The 18,465-nt window shown below is 42.5% G+C and overlaps 1 protein-coding gene across 2 annotated transcripts in view; it reads left to right on the top strand.

Annotated features, from left to right (window-relative positions):
- The window catches only part of ncoa3 (nuclear receptor coactivator 3), a 33,189-nt gene that overhangs the window by 4,194 nt on the left and 10,530 nt on the right, over positions 1–18,465 (top strand). For both annotated transcript variants that reach the window (XM_056394853.1, XM_056394844.1), the window contains exons 2-6: positions 14,006–14,073; positions 16,154–16,258; positions 16,553–16,713; positions 17,963–18,063; positions 18,250–18,424. In XM_056394853.1, the coding sequence (XP_056250828.1) occupies positions 16,173–16,258; positions 16,553–16,713; positions 17,963–18,063; positions 18,250–18,424 (523 nt within the window). In that variant the 5' untranslated portion in view covers positions 14,006–14,073; positions 16,154–16,172. The remainder of the gene's footprint in view (positions 1–14,005; positions 14,074–16,153; positions 16,259–16,552; positions 16,714–17,962; positions 18,064–18,249; positions 18,425–18,465) is intronic.

Below are 18,465 nucleotides of genomic sequence, written 5' to 3'. Positions count from 1 at the left end.
TTAGTTCTCTGAGAAACTCATTCACATCCAAGCAAAATTAGTATTGTAACTGAAATATCTGTAACTGAATCGATATTGAGGCGAATCAAATCAAATTTGGAATCGCATTGACCTTGTGAGTTAAGTTGATTTGGGAAATCAGTGGTGATACCCTGCCCTAACAGACAATCTCCCAGGCGACTCTGGACAATGACCGGACCTGAGACTGAATATGAGAAAACAGATTTAGTCAAGGGAAAACACCAGAGTTGTTGAATCTGACTGATACCTCAGAACAAGGGCTTATCATTCAGGGAAATCACATTTCTTTACACTTTCAGTAATCATTTTTTCATCAGTGTTTATGGTATTTACCTTGGCTGGTTTCCAAGTCAGGTTATAGTATTCACCAGTTTTGCAGGATTCTGTGAAACTTTGCTCTGTGCCAGTTAGACTTGACTCTGACTCGGCATTGGAGGCTGTTTTACAACCAGGTTTAAGAATACAAAAGTTTCCTGTGGTCAGCTCAAGCTGTGTAAAACATCCTGTTTAGTCCTCACATCTCAAGGTCACTCATAGAGTGACGGGGATCTTCTGTATTTGTGCTTGTTAAAGTGTTTATACCTCCCGCTGTTGTGTTGGTGTGGTAATACTCAACAGGTAGGTTTGCTTCTTTTTCTGCGTAACTCTCTAGAGCTAATTATCGAGAACTGTGCTCAACAAGACAGTCGTGTTTCCAGCGCTAAAATATTTACAGCTACTTCGCCCAAACAAGTAAGAGTGAGAGTATGAGATGAGAGCTGCTGAAACCAGATTGTTATTCACTATTCAGAGGAAGCTGCAGCCAGTCTGCTGGGTCCTAAGTCAAGCGGTGCAGTTTGCACTCTGACTGTATTTGAAGTCACATCTCATTCATCCTTCGGTCCCCTCTTCTTCAACTCTGAGGTAATACCCAAGTGTTAGGCTAGCTGAGCCATATGTGAGCCATGCACACTTCTAAAAGCCAAACGGGCAGCCTGAAGCAATCATTGCACCCAATTCCAGTTTATAACCAGCAAGGATTTGGAACAGTTCACTCTCTGTAGTCCTCGTTGATTGGACGAAGGCAAGAGTTTATTAGGGAAGGGGGTGCCAAGAGCTTTGTCCCCCCTCCCCTCTTTGCCCTTCCTCTTTAACTTGCACTCCCCCTTTAACTTTCGCTCCCCCAGCTGAAGAATGCTCGTAAAACGGGTTCACCTGAACAAGCCAGTGGGAGGGTAGCTCCCTAGCCTAGTTTTGTTACCATTGTAAAATGTTAGCAGGACCTTGTTTGTGTTTTGTTTAGGGCCCCCTTTTATAAAAAAAAAAAAAAAAAAAAAAAGAAGTGCTTTGGAGGAGAGACAGCAAGGGTGAAAAAAAGTTTGGTTTGTGAGATAACTGCAACCAGATGCTCTCTCTGTCTGTTATTCAGCATAAAGAGAAGGAGAAAGAGAGGCCAGTGAAGACGGGAAGAGAGAAGTGACATTGTCATTTCTGGGTGAACTTCTCATCTGCTACATGGACCATCTCCACCCTCTCCCTGCCTTAAGTTTTCTCTTCCCATCTACAGTATACTCTCCCTCTGTGGAGTACATAAGAATTGAAAAAGGTGTGTTTGGCCTGGCAAAATAGTAAGTTTGCAACCAAAATAACAACAGACTTAAACTTCAACCGCTGCAGGGTACAATGGTTCCGAATTTTCACAAAGCTTACCTTCACTGCCCCAAAACAAAACAGTGTAATTGGATGGTTGCCTTTGTTTCCCATATTTACATTGTTTTCCTCTTTCTGTCTGTACATCTCTAAGATGAAACTGTTTGATGTTGGACTTATGTGGCAGTAGGGTGTGGTTTCTGGGTCTGTCTGGATTGAGAGGCAGCTGTGGCTGGCATGGTGCTGCAGCAAGTTGTAAGAGGATATGAGACCACGCGAGCAGGGACCGTAGGGGGACTGAGTGTCTCCTAGCTTACATTTCACCTGCAACTTGAAAGTTTCTTTCATTTAAAGAAATTAGCACATACTGCAGTGAGTATGCAGACATTTTCTCACAGCACTGTGCTAGAAAGAATTTTGAATTTTCCACAAGTGCTTTATTGCAGCCTTGAGTTCAAAGAAAAGTCAAGTCGTGAATGACAACCTTCCACGCCATCATTAAAGCCCCAGACATACTACAGCATGTCAACACTGGCAAGGCATGTGTCAGATAATTTATTAGTATTCTTTTTTTCTACAACACTTATTCTTAATTGGGCTGAATTTTTTTTCCCCTGCTTTCTGAATAAAGTGGAAAATGTTCCTTTCAGCATTACTGCTCTTCACTGTGCCTGGTGACGTATCCCCTGTTTATGTGGCTTGTCGTTAAGGCAACACTCCAATCAAAAGGTTGCTGCTCTGGAGCTTACCGTTGTCCCCAGAATAGCCGAGCTAACACTTGCCTCCTGACATTGCCACATCACATCAAGCTTTGCACCAGTGGCAGAGTTCATATACCAAACAACACTCACAAAAAGCTGGACATTAGTGCAGTGTTTCGTATGGTGGCGGCTCTACTTTTGGCAAGTGCCAAATATGCGCTCATATATGCTCATCCGATTGCTATTGCCATACTGGAACAAGTGATTCTATATGACTGCAGTATGACTAAAGTAGGAGAAGTAAGGGTCCCTGTTCAATTAGCACCACAGTAACTAACTTGTTCCACATGGTCACCTTTGAAATCGAATGAAACATTATTTAAAGCAATTTATGAGTTTGGAGATGGTAGAGTTTTGACAGATCTGGGGGCCAAAAACACAGTCACTGTGGCGGACCAGAACAAGTGTGTGGATCAAGTCAACCGGCATAGTTTTGTAAGCTGCAGTAAATTTCCTTGATCAGACGCACAAAGATGGTAATCACAGGTAGTGTAACAAGGATACAAGGTTCACAGTTTCTCACAGATACTCACTGTTTTCAGCTGCGCTTGAAGAAAAACAAGCTGATTAGAAGATGGATTATTTTCTTCCTTAGGCATTGTATGTACGTTGTCTGTCAGTTTAGCCTTTTCTTTGTTTGTTTTTTTGTTTTGTTTTTTAAAAAATCCAAAATCTAATAATTGAATGTCATATTTCTTGCAATCATATCCTTCTACATAAAACTGAATTCAAGGGAGTGAAAGGTTGTAGTGTTTTTTATAGTGTTACATTTGGAAGACTAGTTGTTAGTAGTTGAGCAGTCCAGCTTACATAATTTATTATTTGCTTTCCATGTAAGCAGGATGCAACATGCAAAATTTCTATTAAAGCAATAAGTCCGTCATTATGGTGAATTGCACTAATGGATTTTGTTTAATTGCTTAAAAACACGATTATCTACAGTACACTCAAAGCAGACATTTTAAATGTTTGAGTTGTGAAGTCTGAAGAAACCGTGGCCTGTAAGGTAGAAGATGCTGCATTTTCCTTGTCCTACAGATATGATTGTGTAAACATTTTGAGTTCTATTTATGTGGTGTAATTTTACTACTGTAGGAAAAATATGTTCATTGCAGCCCAGCAGTTCTACAAACAACATGTGCTAACACGTTACAATTGAGCTTTTATGCATGGCAGTGGATGTGTCTGACAGGAACCTGCTGTGAGTTCTTCTAACTGAGAGACAAAGAAAGACATTTATGAATGCTGCACAATTATTTTACTTGCATATAGGTGTTACCGTTGTGATCAAGATTATGGTCTCCACAGTTAAATTTGACCAGGTGCAGTATTGATGCATTGTGTTAAGTCCACGTTCAGGTTCAATTAAACACATTTTTACTCCAAATTTGAGGAACAATGGTCCAATTTCTTGCTGCACAGAATTATTAAAGATACGTGAGGCTTTAAGAAGAAAACAAAACAAACTGATGTCATTTGAAGCCCAACAACAGTGAAGCAGGAGTTCGGCATTCAGGTTCTGGTAGAGATCTGTCATTATTAGTGAGAAAAGATGGAAAGAAATTTTCCAACAAAGTAAATACATGTGTGCAAGTTTTCTTGCTACTTGACTACAAATAAACTAAACTTAAATAAGACTTTAGAAGAGCTGCAGTCAGTATAGTGACAAGGAATTCCAACAGCAGTAAATACAAAACATTTAAACGGCTGGAGGCTGGAGCCAGTTAGATGCATTTTGTAAATACGTGGGGTCCCAACACCAGTTTGACAAAACTCTCCCCTAACTCAGTTTGTTGACATGTGGACTACTACAGGATAATCTTGACAAGAGTTGAGTCCACTCCAAGTACCTTACAGAGTTTCACATGGAAACATCACAAAAAGAACAGACTGCTGTATATTTTCTTTTGTTCATACTTTCAGTTTGATGGCTTGAAAGCATCTCTGAACCCAGCAAATTGGATTTCATTTGAAACAGTATGCGGGTCTACAGGAACAATCACCCTGAATGTGTTTTTGTTCAGTCAAAACTACGAAGCAAGGACTGGCGTGTGTCTGCTCGATCAGTGTGTGTCAGCCTTTCCCCACTCCCTTACAGTGTGAGGGCCTTGATTAGCAGTGCAGGCTTAATCACTCAGCAGATGGGAACAGAGTGCAGTGTCACCAAGACAAAAACAAACGCACAGTTGGATTATGGTTCAGCGTGTGTGTGTGTGTGTGTGTGTGTGTGTGTGTGTGTGTGTGTGTGTGTGTGTGTGTGTGTGTGTGTGTGTGTGTGTGTGTGTGTGTGTGTGTGTGGTCAGACTGAGCAGCTCTGATTTGACTCATAAACAGATTCTCGAGTGTTGTGAGCAGAGTTCCTCGTTCCTTTTTGCCCCATTTGCTTTCTCTGTGTGTCTTTCAACACTTGGTCCTTGTGACCCCTGTATCCAGCCTGTCCTCATAAGTCATTTAAACACACTTTTAATAGTGTTAACCTAGAACTGAGCAGCATGTGGTGCTGGTGGCAGAATGTGTGGCCAGCTCTGTAAAGCATTGTCAATAAGGAAAACCAAAGCATACCAGTACCCAAAGATGAGGTTTATGTTTTGTCTTTTTATAATCCATAAAGATCTGTGGGGGGTTTTTTTCTATGGGATTGAAACAAAGCAAACTCAAATACTCTCTATTTGTTAGACTGTGAAATGATCTTCATGTGATTCTCAGTTGTTATTTATTTTATTTATTTGTTTATCTGCTATGGTTAACAGCTCATCACACTGAGAGATAAATGACAGCAGGTATTGATAGTTTTCTAAAAATGCATTGCAGTGAGAATGGGAAAAAAAAAAAACAGTTCTGCTCCTGCTCTCCGTTACCCCTCGTACCTCATTTCTTTTTTCATCTTTTTTTTTTACCTAGGCTCTGTCAACACATGAAACTGGCCAGTTGAAAGAAAGGAAAAGGAGTAGTAAGGGGAAAAATGAGAGATGGGGGGGTTGTAGTTCAGAAACTGGCGTCAGACCATCTTTTGAGTGGAATTCTTTGGGGGGTCAGAGTTCAGCCACTGCAGTGTGGCGCTGTGATTGGCTGAGGAAAGGTGAAATGAAAACCACAGTAAACTTTTGACCCCGGCTCAGGAGCTCTGCAGGAACGCCCAGCTCCAGCTCTGGTGTGGTGGAACAGAGCCCGCTCTCTTCCTGTGTTTACTCCACCAATCCAACAGGGACGGTGGGGAAAGGAGGAGGAGGGGGGGAATGAGGGAGGAGAGAAAGACACAAGAGCAAGAGGGAGGGAGGGAGGGAGGGAGGGAGGGAGGAAGGGAAGAGAGAGAAAATCGTCAGAGCTGTGCTGCGGTCTGAAAATGAATATATGCCGTTTTACATAAAGGCTCAGTTGAAACGTTTACACAAGCACACAAACTGCTTCTGAAAAGCAAAGTTAAATCCCAGCACCGTATTTGTATCAACATGAGGTCATTTAAAAATATGGGCAAAAGTAATTACAATGGTTGACATATCTTCACACTGAATCATCTGTGGCTTTGTGAGATCTGTCTTCCCGCTGCATCTGTATCAGTTGCTAGTGAAGATGTGTGCGTTATCAGACTGGGCAGCATGGAAGCTGATCAGGCCCCGGAGCTCTGGCTCCCCAGATAAAAGACTGTTTAGCCATTGATTAATGAGCTAATTTCCATAATATTAGCCCTGTGTGATCACAGCCGCCTGCATTTTGTTTGGTCACTGTGGTCTCCTTTGGACGATGCTGTGTCCTCCCTCTTATCACCTCCCTGTACACACCAACATGTCAAGCTTATGGAAAATATGAAGGGATTGTTAGAGATGCAGCAGTAAAGTGGTGCTGTGCAGTGAGTTAGCTGGTTTAATCTGTGCCCGCGTGGGTCCTTTCCTGTTCCTTTCTGTTCTTTGTCTGTATTAATGATGGATAGTTGTAGGAGATGCACGTGTGTGACACACACACACACACACACACACACACACACACACACACACAGTGGAATCTGCCACCTCTTTGTTTCCACCTTCATTTATTTTCCCTGGTTTTTCTACACGTTGCAGTTTGTGTGAGAAAAATGGGGAGATGCACACACAGCCTGTCTGAGCTCTGTGTGTGTTGTGTGCGTTAAGCGAGGTTGGGGGATGTTTTTTCTAGGGGGAGAAGCAACCCTATGAAGGCAGTTTTCCCTCTGCTTTGAACTACCTTCTCTCCCTCACCACATTCATCTATGGACATTTTGTACACTTCAAGTTTGAGGAAAAAGCTACTAGAACAAATAGCTGTTTTGTGTTTGTTTTTGTTTTTATGTGTATTGTGAATTTCATATATGAGGAAATTAATCTAATATATTCTAATATAATTGGTGTCACAGTATGTTGCACATGGGTTGAGCAGTGTTTTCATTTATCGATAATTCTCCCCACATTCATTTTTCATCCTCAAAGTTCATGTCTGACTTAGATTATTAGATTTAGAAATTGCTCACATGTACAGAACAAAGCTGACCTTTTACACATTTGCTTTTCCCCCCCGTATTTTAGGCTTTGATTGGTCAATTAAATTGAACCCTCAGGTTGGATTTCATGTTCTCATTGATGCTTTTCTGAAATGCTTCACAAACTTCAAGAAGCTTCTGTGAGGGTGTGTCTCTGTCTGCTCTTACATTTGCGTCACCACCGTGGCTTTGAAAGGTGTGCTTTATGCCACTGTGAACTGCTCCTTGTGTGACTTTAATATTAACTCTAAATTCGTCACGCTTGTTGAGGCTTTTCATTTGAAAGACTTATCTAAAGTAGTTTTCACATATGAACTCCAGACGCTGTCCGGAGCTGCTCTTTCACACACAGTAGCACACAACTGGAAGTTGTCCGTGTGAGACACGTTCTCACCTACTGGAAATACTCCGTTTGGTTGAGGTGAGGGGTGGCGTCTGGGTAGAGTGCGTGGGACGAGGATAGAAACGTCACCATCACGCCCACTCGCTCATTGAAAATTCTTTAGACAATGACCTGCTCTAGTCACATATGGGCTCAACTGGACTTTACATTGACTTTGTACTTGGGTTCTGGTAGGGTAAAGTCCGTTTAATGTCCTGTTCAACTGATTTGGATATTTGTGTTCACACATACAGCTCCTCTGGGTAATGTCTAGAGAAGTTCAGGTTTGCAGTGCATTCGGGAAAACAGCTGAAGTCAGTGAAGTTGGTAAAGCAGACATGAAACAAATTAGGCTTTATGTTTTTTTTTTTTTTTTACTTTTGTCAGTATAGTTTCACAACTCAGACATGGTTTCAATGAACCTTCACATTAAAAATATGCCGAGGAACAAAGTGACAAAAACATATTGCTTTCCACCAGACTCACTACAGACAAACGTCCCTTATGTTTGTTTTCAGTCCTGTTTTGCAGCTTTGCTGGAATTTCACAGCTGCCTCGGCATCTAAATGGAGGCTTTCTCTGAACAATTTACAGCTTGGCTTTTTTTAAAATCCACACTTGTACACACATGCTTGACATATGTCCTCCTCATCCCCATCCTCTAGTGTCATTGTGTGGCGGCACTCTCCATCTTGCCATCAAAACCCCCTGGCTCCAGTTTAGTCCCATTTGCCCATATTTCATTAAAATCATGTGTAAAGCTGGCAAGAAAAGAGCAATAAGCTGTTTTCACCAACAACAACTGGGGTGCATTTGACTCTATGAGAAATGTTTGCTTCTGGAAGTTATCTTCCCTCAGAATTAAGAGGGAATCCCCAAAATGTAAAGATGATAGATGGCTGCAAAACAAAGTGAAATTTGGTTCTAAATTATATGAAGCAAGAGCAGCAACGTCATCCATGGCTCCATTGTTCTTCCTGCCATCTAGCAATGCTAAAAAATGATTGGTTCTAGCATCGTCTGTTCATCTACAATGCAGAACTAATTAACCATCTCAAAAAACTTTAGAGGTCCAATTTCTTTTTTGTATTTTCTAATTTTACTGACATGACTATCAGCAGTCAAAGTATTTGATTTATGTTCACTTTCATTGACTCAAACTGATGTAAGTTTCTCAAGGGAACACCTCTTTTTAATTGCGCTTAAGTTGATTCTTTGTCCTTTCTTCCTTGCTCCGGGCCATAAGGACACAGTGCTTTTGGGTATGGACGTGCATATCCATCTGTCACATATCTCACCATTAGGGGTCTCACTCACTGAAGTGAAAACATCAAGAAGGATAATTTGCAATTACCCTTTGCTAAACCCTTCCCCTGTCCAATCATAGTGTTTTTCCCCTATGAAAGCACAAGAGCAAAAGTGCATAGAATGGATTTAACTGTGTGATTGCCCACTCTTAAGTAAGCTACTAACATTAGCATGCTTAGCTCTCTTAGCTTGTGGATATTTTATTTCTCAGTAGAACCATACGCATTTCCTTTTCTTTGTCACAGCCTTAGAAGTAGGTTGTGACAGCATCCTACCTACAGTACAAAGCTACTTCCAGCGCCAAACATTACAGTGTTTCACTCACACATTATGCTGCATGCCACTGACAGACTCAAATACACTGTGGAAAGGTTGTGCTTTATTTAGATTCATTTGGTTGCACAGTTAGTTGCACAAGAATAATTCAGTTGAGTGTCGTTAACAAGCTTCACAGGATGCTCCTCGTCAACTGCTCATTGTTGTTGGACAGTATTTTATTTAGCGTAACATTATTAAACAACACATGCCTGTGATACATCAAACCAATTATAAAGGCAGCCCATTCTAAATTTACTACTGCTACTTTGCTTTCCGTTTAGCTCACAGGGTCTACATCTCCTAATGGCTTTTTTTTTCTTTGTACATGTAGGCTTCCAGTTAAGACTTTGTGTTGGTGTGAATGGGTTCCTGTCATTTAAGTTTGCCACAAACTTGTTAGTTTTGTGATCACACTCAATAAGTTAAGAACAGAAATCTGTAAATACTCAGAGGTCTACCTTAAAACATCTATCTATCTATCTATCTATCTATCTAAAACTCAAGGTGTATCTTTGGCAAAGAGAGAAAATTACACGTGATCCAAATATACAGTAAACTTTTTAATTTGCATTATTTTAAATAATTTTTTAAGTAAATATTCAGTTTTCTGCATGACTGAAGTCCACGAGGGCCCAGTTTGCACATCGGCAATATGTGCATTAGGCGAAACATGGCTTCAAAATTACCCAGGATTTGTTGTTAAATAAAGACATTGAGGCTGGGATTGGCGTGAGCTCCAATTGCACCCAGTGTATAGTTGGTTGTATGCTCAGCAGGAGGTGGAGAGCTTCTTTGAAGGAAAAACAGGAAGTCATTCTGTCCTTTTGTTTCCTTTTTGCACTTGATGTCCCAAACTCTAGTGGACACCTTTTGTTACTTTATTACCTAGCTGCGTGTGTGCGTGTGTGCGTGTGTGCGTGTGTGTGTGTGTGTGTGTGTGTGTGTGTGTGTGTGCGTGTGTGCGTGTGCGCGTGTGTGTGTGTGTGTGTGTGTGTGTGTGTGTGCATGCGTGCGTGTGTGTGCGTGTCTTTGCCTGTGTGTGTGTGCGCATTGAAGTAATGATGCAAAATGCTTCTAGTAGCTCAGTTCACGTCCTTCAGCTTCATTGTTGTAGTTTTTCAGTATTTTACTGGGTTTTTTTCAAAACCCTCAAACTTTTCTTTTTCTCTCTCTCTCTCTCTCTCTCTCTCATACACACACACACATACGCAGTTATAACAGATATAATAAGGACAGTTTGGGTACATGAGTTTTGGGTGTGTTTTGGGGGTCTATAACTGTGTGTATGTGGGCCCAGTTTGTTCTTTGTTTTGGGTGGGTCAGTGTTTATTGTTGGGCCTGCCGCTCTTTGTCACAGGGGGCTCAGATTGCAGGCTTCATTTCAGGCTGAGCAGGAATGTCCTCCTCACTATTCTGGTCCTGACTGACGGACTGACACTGCTGCTGTTCTGGCCTTTTGCCAAACGCCTTTTATATCAAAATCATGTATTTTTATAACACTAACTGAAATATCTGATTGCGCAGAGTGCAGAAAAACGAAATGTCATTGAGTACAACAAAGTTTACCTCATCTCATCAGCCTCACATCTGAGAGAGGATAGGCACATTTGTTTAAAGATCCACAGGGGTGATTGGCTCTCGAGCTTATACCTGCTAGGCATATAGGAAAAACAACACAAGTCTGTATTCTGTAATGTCTTCCATTCAAACATATTTTAGCCAATGAGGAATGTTGGCATTTTAAGAGGAGAGTTGTTTCTCTCTCTCTCTCTCACACACACACACACACACACACACACACACACACACACACACACACACACACACACACATAAGCTGTGTGCAGAATCATTCTCTGAGAGAAAATGAAAATCAGGAGACAGATACTCTTATGTCCCTGGAGTTTCTCACTGTGCTCCCTTTATTTCCTCATATGAGTGAGGTCATGCTTGATTGGAGAGTTTCCAGGCATGCGATAGATAATCATGCCGTTTAACTACTTGTTTTGTAACACATGGTTGGTATGGGAGTGGCTGCAATGTTTGCAGGTAGTTTCGAAGGTATGAGGATGTAAAGCCCCTCACAGTCAAAGGGGTTAGTTATACAAGAGATTGTGTCTCTTCCCTGCCCCCCCCCCCCCCCCCCCCCCTTAGTTTTGACCAGCTGAACAAGTGAATTCATTTTCAAAGTTCGTTTACTGACAAGTTAAAGGAAGCACAGTCAACACGAAACACTGAAATATTGTCCATAAAAAAGTATATCCACATGTAATTACACGTGAAGTGTACAAGTGCCCCGAGCTACATCAGATGTTGATTTGAGTATCTCATGAGCCTCTCAACAGTCGGGTTTACAGTCGAATGAGCATTACCAATCTCAAGACTTTCAGTGAGCTGTGTGACAGTGTTAACCACTTTCCCACAGAGCCACTGACTGCAGCTGCAAATCAGAGCCAGTATTTCAATGTCACAACAAAGTTTCTTTTTTTTTTCCCAAATCAACAATGTGGCTGATTGTTAAAAACGGAAAAGATTAAAATGTTCATGTTAAAATGAGCGTTGTACAATCCAGTCACAGCTCTACAATGAAATAAGGCTTTAGCCATTTGAAATGGTTAAAAAGTAAAAACATTGAAAATCAATATGTGGCATTGTAATATTGTGGCAGGCCGCCAATAATTAAAGACCAATTAGACTGTGGCAGAGGACTTCAGGCATCCTTCAATGTGGCCTGGGATACATTTGCAATCACATGCTAAAAGAATCAGGCTACATTTGGCCCAGACCACCTCTGAATGTTGTCTGAGCGATTGGATCTCAGATCTTAAATGCGTCCTCAATGCGTTTTGGGTGCGTTCACACCTGAACTTAGAGCTGTCCACTTGTGATCGGATCACATGTGACCCATGTTAATGCCAGGTCTGAGCGGGGCCTCTGGGTGCTCCTCCAAATCAGACCTGACTAGCAGCAGCAACCTGCAGCTTCACTCCCTGCTGCTTCAGTGATGATTTCACACAACTCAGCATTAGACACATGTTGCTTATTAGCATTAATATTTTATTTTGTTTGCAATCCCAGTGATTTGTTATCGGCACTGCACTGAAAGCTTAGACTCACTGAGACTTTCTGTATTAAAATAAAAAGGCATCAAACAAGTTAAGCTAATAAACTATATCAAAGTCAAAGAACTAGAATTGCTACCAATATCAGATTTTTCTGAATGATATCCAGCAGCTCTGTGAACTGTGTCTCTGCTCTCCTCCCCTCCCCCTCCCTGTTCCCCTTCCTCCTCCCCTTCTTTATTCTACTAAATCTGCCCTGACTCCTCCTCCACCTCCTGCGGTCCATATTCATTCGACTCAAGCTCACATCTCTTGGGTCTGAATTACATTTAAGTTCTAGGAGTTAAATGTGCTGTGTGTTTGTAGCTGTGTGTCAGTAAACAAGGACAGAATCTGCAGGAATTAACTAAGTTTCAAATAAATGAAAGTGAAGGGTTTAAAAATAACTTAAACATTAGAAAAATATGCTTAATAACATTCACATGTTGCCTTTTCACCACGGTTTCTGTGAACTCTTCATTTGTTGTATTGGTGTTAGAAAAAGCCGATTTTATTATTAAACTGTTTGGACAGCTGACAGAAAGAGAACGCTTTTCTCTCTTTCACTGTGTTAAATTATTCAGCTGCAGTATTAGCTCAGTAGCAGGACTGCGTTTTGGACTAATGTGATCAGTGGTCTGTGGTGGAGGATCCCACGCGCACACACACACACACACACACACACACACACACACACACACACACACACACACCAGCTGTGGACAGAGCAGGTAGCAGGCCTCTAACTGCTGCCTGTTTGTGGCTGTGATTATTGTGAGCTAAACTTAGGAGTAATAAAACTAAACCTGAATGGAGGCATCGTGATTTTTTTTCTGTTAAGGAGCTGAAACATTTTTCAAATCCAAGTTTGTTTGTTTTTCAGTGAAATCTGTTGTTTCTCTTTAGCCTGCCCTTGGAGAACAGCAGTAGTTGAAAAGTAAATCTTTAAGTCACACATGATTGTGTTATGAAGAATTTGTGTTTAGAGCTGTGTGATTATTGGATTTCATGAAGGGCTTGACAGGCTTATCTGTGGCAGTGGGATGATGGTGCTAAAGGTCAGTGGTTTTGGAGCAGCTTGTACCAAAACACAGAGGACTCTTCCAGTGTGTGGGCCAGGGCCATATGACAGGTCCCTTGATATTAAAATGTGGCTAGAAAAATCCTAAGTACACAAAAGTTATTATATATTGGAGTGTAATATTGTAACTGCTGCTTTGAATTGACAAACTCAAGAAGGATTCATTTCTGTTGCCATGATGAAAGCTTATCCAATTGCTATGATGAGAAAACACAAAACACCAGAGGGCCTTCTTTACTGTGATTAGGAATACGATGGTAAAGTACTGAGGCTTATGAAGGCACATGTGTAGTGTCTGACTAACGTCTCTCAAAGTAGTTTTAGCACTGTCAAAGAAAGCAAGAAAAGAAATGGTGGCAATGAAAGGTGACATGCTCAGTTGCTTCATGGTTTCTATAAATAGTGACAGAGCAACAAAAAGAGGACTGATTAGTTATTTGCACAGTGAAGAGAGGTCTTTGACCAGTCACAGTTTACATTTATTGTTAGCAGTCATTTGATAACATTTTTTCAGGAATGTTCTGACCTCTGTGAGAGTGGTGTCATGTGCACACGGCCTTCTTTTCTCAGCTAAGCTATGGAAAGCTTCTGGTGGCCAGCGGCAAACATACATGGTGTGAGTAGGAACCAGGACGACAGGGAAAAAGAGACCTGATAAACAGAATATGTAAATAAGGAGGATGAGTGGCCACATTTCCAGGAAAGGGAAGTGATGACGCAGTGGAACGGGCTGAGGGGAGGACACAAACAGGATGTGTTCTGCTGTGGCTTCCTGTGCAATTTTAGAAATCAGTTTTTTCCCATGAATTTCTGTGAAAGCAAAAAAACCCTAAAAGAGCTCGTGCTTTTTTCATCCAGACATTCAGAGAGTACAGCAGTTCCTGAACTTTCTATTTTGTCTTTCTGTTTTCAGGAGATGTTAAGACATTGACGTGACACTGTACCCTGAATGGAGCTTGACTGGGGATTGTACTGGCCAAGGTGAGCATGTGGTATATGTACAGAAACGCACACTTAAATACACACACTCTCCAGGTGGTCAATCCATACCGGCCAAAGGTTCAGACCATTTTATTTTTGACCATGAGATGTTATATTTTGCACATTGGTGGCTGCTGTTTGCAAACCTGATGGTTTGTGCAACACTTCACCTTGTCCCATAGCAAGTTTCACATCGTCAAATGAGTCTGATTCAGGTTAGTGGCATGCTGCCAGGCCTGTTTAGACTCATCTGTGGTTTTGGTGGGCTGCTGCTCACAATCTCACTCTGCACTAAAGGTTTGAAAACTGCCGACCCAAGTAGAGGACACCTATAGAGCAAAGTGTTAAAATGAGTGAACAGCAAATGGTGCCATGCTGTTGTCTGAATTCCAGGAGAACATAGTTGTTTTGCTACAGTGTTTGTAACAAGGAGGCTTTTTATTAAGAAAATCGTATTTCAGTGTTGAAACCTGTTTACATTTATTCAGGTTTTCAGCATTGCCTCCCCGTTGCTGGAGTAGAAATCGTACTACTCTGCTGTGCATTCCCTGTGTTCAGAAAGACTCCCAGCAGCCCCCAGCTCTGCTGTTTGTCCGTTTCAGGATGTGAGGCTGACTGAGGGCTGATGTCATCTTTCTACACTGCTGCAGAGGTGAGCCTTAGGACAGAAAGCAGGAAGGAAGGAAGCAAGAAAGAGAGAAACGGGGGGGGGGGGTCACAGCCAGAGCAGGACAGGCGGATTTTGAAAGGGGTGCTGAAAAGTAGACAGACAAGAAGCATGCGGTTCAGATTTATGGCGCAGAGTGTGTGTCTGAGACTTGGTGCTCTTCTAGTAATAGTGGCGGTGGTGGGTGACTGGACTGCATGTCCTAGCCTGCTGTTGTGGAGCAGGAGTTGCATAATGGGTCTCATCCGTTCTACAGTTTTCCACTCTGGAATGAGCTCACTCTGTGTTTAAGAGTGCTCGCGTGTGCGCATACACACATGCAGACACAAAGTCCAGGATAGACTTGTAGTAGAACAATCTGGTGGAACACGCTACAGCTTTGTGTTCGTTTCTGGGTGGGAATAGGAAAGAGCTGTGACCTTAGAGGCTGGTTGCAGAGGTTTCCTCTAACATGAACTCTGATGGGGTCAGACACAGGGCAATGCCAGAGCAAGGAAATAAGGGCAGGGTCCCCAGCTCAGTACTACTACACCCAGGGTGGGAGGGAGAGAAGGGAGGGGTATTTTGAGGATGGTATGGGGGGGAAACGGCAGTTAAAACCTATTGGAAGAAAGAGCGGATGTAGGCGAGTATGGAGAATGCGGAAGACGGATCATTCTTACTATTCCCTGGAATACACAGTGGAGCCTCGGCTGGACTGTTTTAGGCTACACAAGCCTGACCAGTGTGTATTTTCTGCTCATGCAGTCCCAGGTAGTTCGACAAAGAGGCAGTCTGGTGAATATGTGCCTTCTTGGGACAGTACCTACTAACACACATCTCTCTTACAGACTGTGCCTTGACATGCCTAAGCATGTAAGTGTACTGAAAACAGTTTGTATATGCAGTGTGTACTTGTGTTGCCGCTGCTAGCAGAGTGGTATCATTCTAGTGGGCAGGCTGGCTGAACGCAGGATGACCCATCTCCCCTGAGGCTCCAAATCACTACATCATCATCAGTCGCTCCTCGCAGTGGAACAGATGAGATTTCACTCCCATCGAGCACTAAGAAGGAACCAAGGCTGCTTTACTAACTGGATAGTCTACACTCATAAATCTGTAGGAATCTACACTCTACTCTTCCCCTGGAAGTCACTTCATTTATAACCTCAATAGCTTGGGGAGTTTGTTTGATTTTTTTTTCCCCCTTTAACTTGACACTAAGCTTTCAAGGTTTGCCTGAATTTAGAGTAATTTCAGAGTGGACTTCAAAAACTCTCAGATGAGGGCATGAACCAATTTGCGCTTATCTTTTCATGAGATTTTACTACACACATGTGAGCATATAAAACCACACTCAGTCCATTCCCTCTGATCATGTTCCACTGGCTATGTGTGTGTATGTACATATGACGTGCGGCTGTGTACTTTCAGGTGCTGATGTGTGCTGAAGATGAGTGGCGTAGGAGACAACTCGTTGGAGCCGCTGTGCTCCGACCGCAAGCGTAAACTATCCACCTGTGACACACCAGGCTTAGGGTGAGTGCTGTAAATTCTGTTAAGCGCCGTTCATATATCAGTTCACTTTGGCTGCTGCTGTTTTCGGTGTGAATGTCAGCAAGTGCATCAGGTCACTTCCTTCCTCCCAGCCTCACGTAAACATCCCTACCTCCCTGGTGTGTGTGTGTGTGTGCGCGCATGTGCATGTGCATGTGTGCTCAGAGCGAAATAATTGAAGCATCAGAGCCGCGGCCGTATGGCCTGCATACGAACGGGGCATAGGGAGGTGAGGTTGCCATGGCAACATGTCTAATCCCCTTGGCGCCCCGGCAGGTGTGACAAGCGTCGGAGGGAACAGGAGAGCAAGTACATCGAGGAGCTGGCTGAGCTCATCTCTGCCAATCTCTCCAACATCGACAGCTTCAACGTCAAGCCTGACAAATGTGCCATCCTCAAGGAGACCGTGAGGCAGATCCGACAAATCAAAGAGCAAGGTACCACCACTGTAAAAACTTCAACCACACACTCCCGGTCATGAGCAAAGCAGTATATGAAAACATAGAATTTGACCATAACTTGATTGTTGTTTGATCACAAACACAAACATTTTTTTTTTCCGTCTGAACTAAACAGTGAATAAAGTTGAATCATGTCCAGTACCCTGCTGCAGGACAGATGATGCCAGTGATGAAGTGGTGTGTTTGGTTCGTGGCCAGGCTGCTTCAGACTGACAGCCAGTTTGGCTGTTTGTATCACTGGGGGTAAATGAACACCAGTAATTGAGACCAGTCCTTGTTGGTCATGGCTCAAGGCTGTCAGTGACTGCGTGTATCAGTTAGTGCCAAACCAAGCTTCTCTCTGGGAGACTAACGACACTGGTGACTCAGAAATCAGACCTTAGTGTCGCTCCTATCCCTAGGCCATTTTCCAATCATTTTTTGCAGATTTGACATGATTAGATATGCAAAGGTAGATATTTTCTTCCAGCTTGGTTGAGATTAGATCTCTGAGGTTAAGAGAGAGAGAGAGACCCGGAGGGTCACAGCTGGCTACTGCTGGCCCCGGCGTTGTGCAGCCAGGTTGCCATAGTTACAGGATGGGAATCATGGAGGGCCTCTCCTTTTTTTTCTTCTTTCTCTCTGTTGTCCATTTCACACACCTTTCTCTCCCCCTGTTTGCACATCTTTGCTTTTTGCATCAGTTTCTCAGGTGTCTATCATTTTTTTTCATTCACTTCTTTCTCTGTTCTGTTTGCTCATGAAGGCAGTTCAGTTAGAAATGGAGTGACGTGAATCCTGTGACGTCTTATTTGTCATTTTGCTTAGTGTCTCGCACCGCAGATAACCCTGGTACATAGAGTGAGTGGTATCTAACAAAGCCTCAGACACATGCTGATTTTAAATATAGAAAGGCATGCTAACCATGCATCCATGACTTTTGCTGCCACCTGGTGGCCAGAAGAAGTGTTTCACTACATTGTATAAATGAAGCTGCCAGCTGTGAATTGTAGAATAGTTGCCTTTAAAATATCACGAACATGATGAAAAATACAAAAAAATAACATATATTCTGCTGTTGCAGAAAACATACAGGTCATGTGCACTCAAATCTCAAAATAATAGCTTTTCGTGTTGAGCCACACAATGGAAATATACAAAGTACCTTGTAAAAATCCAGATGCGTAGATCATTACTGTAAAATGATAATTCTCTTCATCAGTAGTCATGCTTTATCTGTCCTTAGGAAAAAGCTCTTGCAGTGATGATGATGTCCAGAAGGCGGATGTGTCCTCCACTGGTCAAGGGGTCATTGACAAGGACCATCTGGGACCGCTGCTCCTACAGGTCAGCTTGGGGACAATCCCTGTGGGGCAAAAGACCAACACCAATTAGTTGCCCTTCCATATGCTGGACCAGTGGTTTGCTGTTATTGCTCACTTGAAGTTGGAAGAAATGTCTCAACTGGTTTATATGAAATGTAACAAGTCTTCCTCAATTCGACGCTCCATTTTGTTGCCCTGCTGTTTTTAGGCCCTGGATGGTTTCCTGTTTGTGGTGAACCGAGAAGGCAGCATAGTATTTGTGTCAGACAATGTGACCCAGTACCTGCAGTACAAGCAGGAGGAGCTGATCAACACCAGTGTCTACAACATCATCCACGATGAGGACAGAGAGGAGTTTCACAAGAATCTACCCAAATCCAATGGTGAGACACGAGTTTATACCTGTGTTTGCACAAACGCATTC

This window comes from Seriola aureovittata, chromosome 2 (assembly GCF_021018895.1).
Source record: "Seriola aureovittata isolate HTS-2021-v1 ecotype China chromosome 2, ASM2101889v1, whole genome shotgun sequence".
NCBI classification, from domain to species: domain Eukaryota; kingdom Metazoa; phylum Chordata; class Actinopteri; order Carangiformes; family Carangidae; genus Seriola; species Seriola aureovittata.
This window is presented reverse-complemented; position numbering and strand designations above follow the sequence as displayed.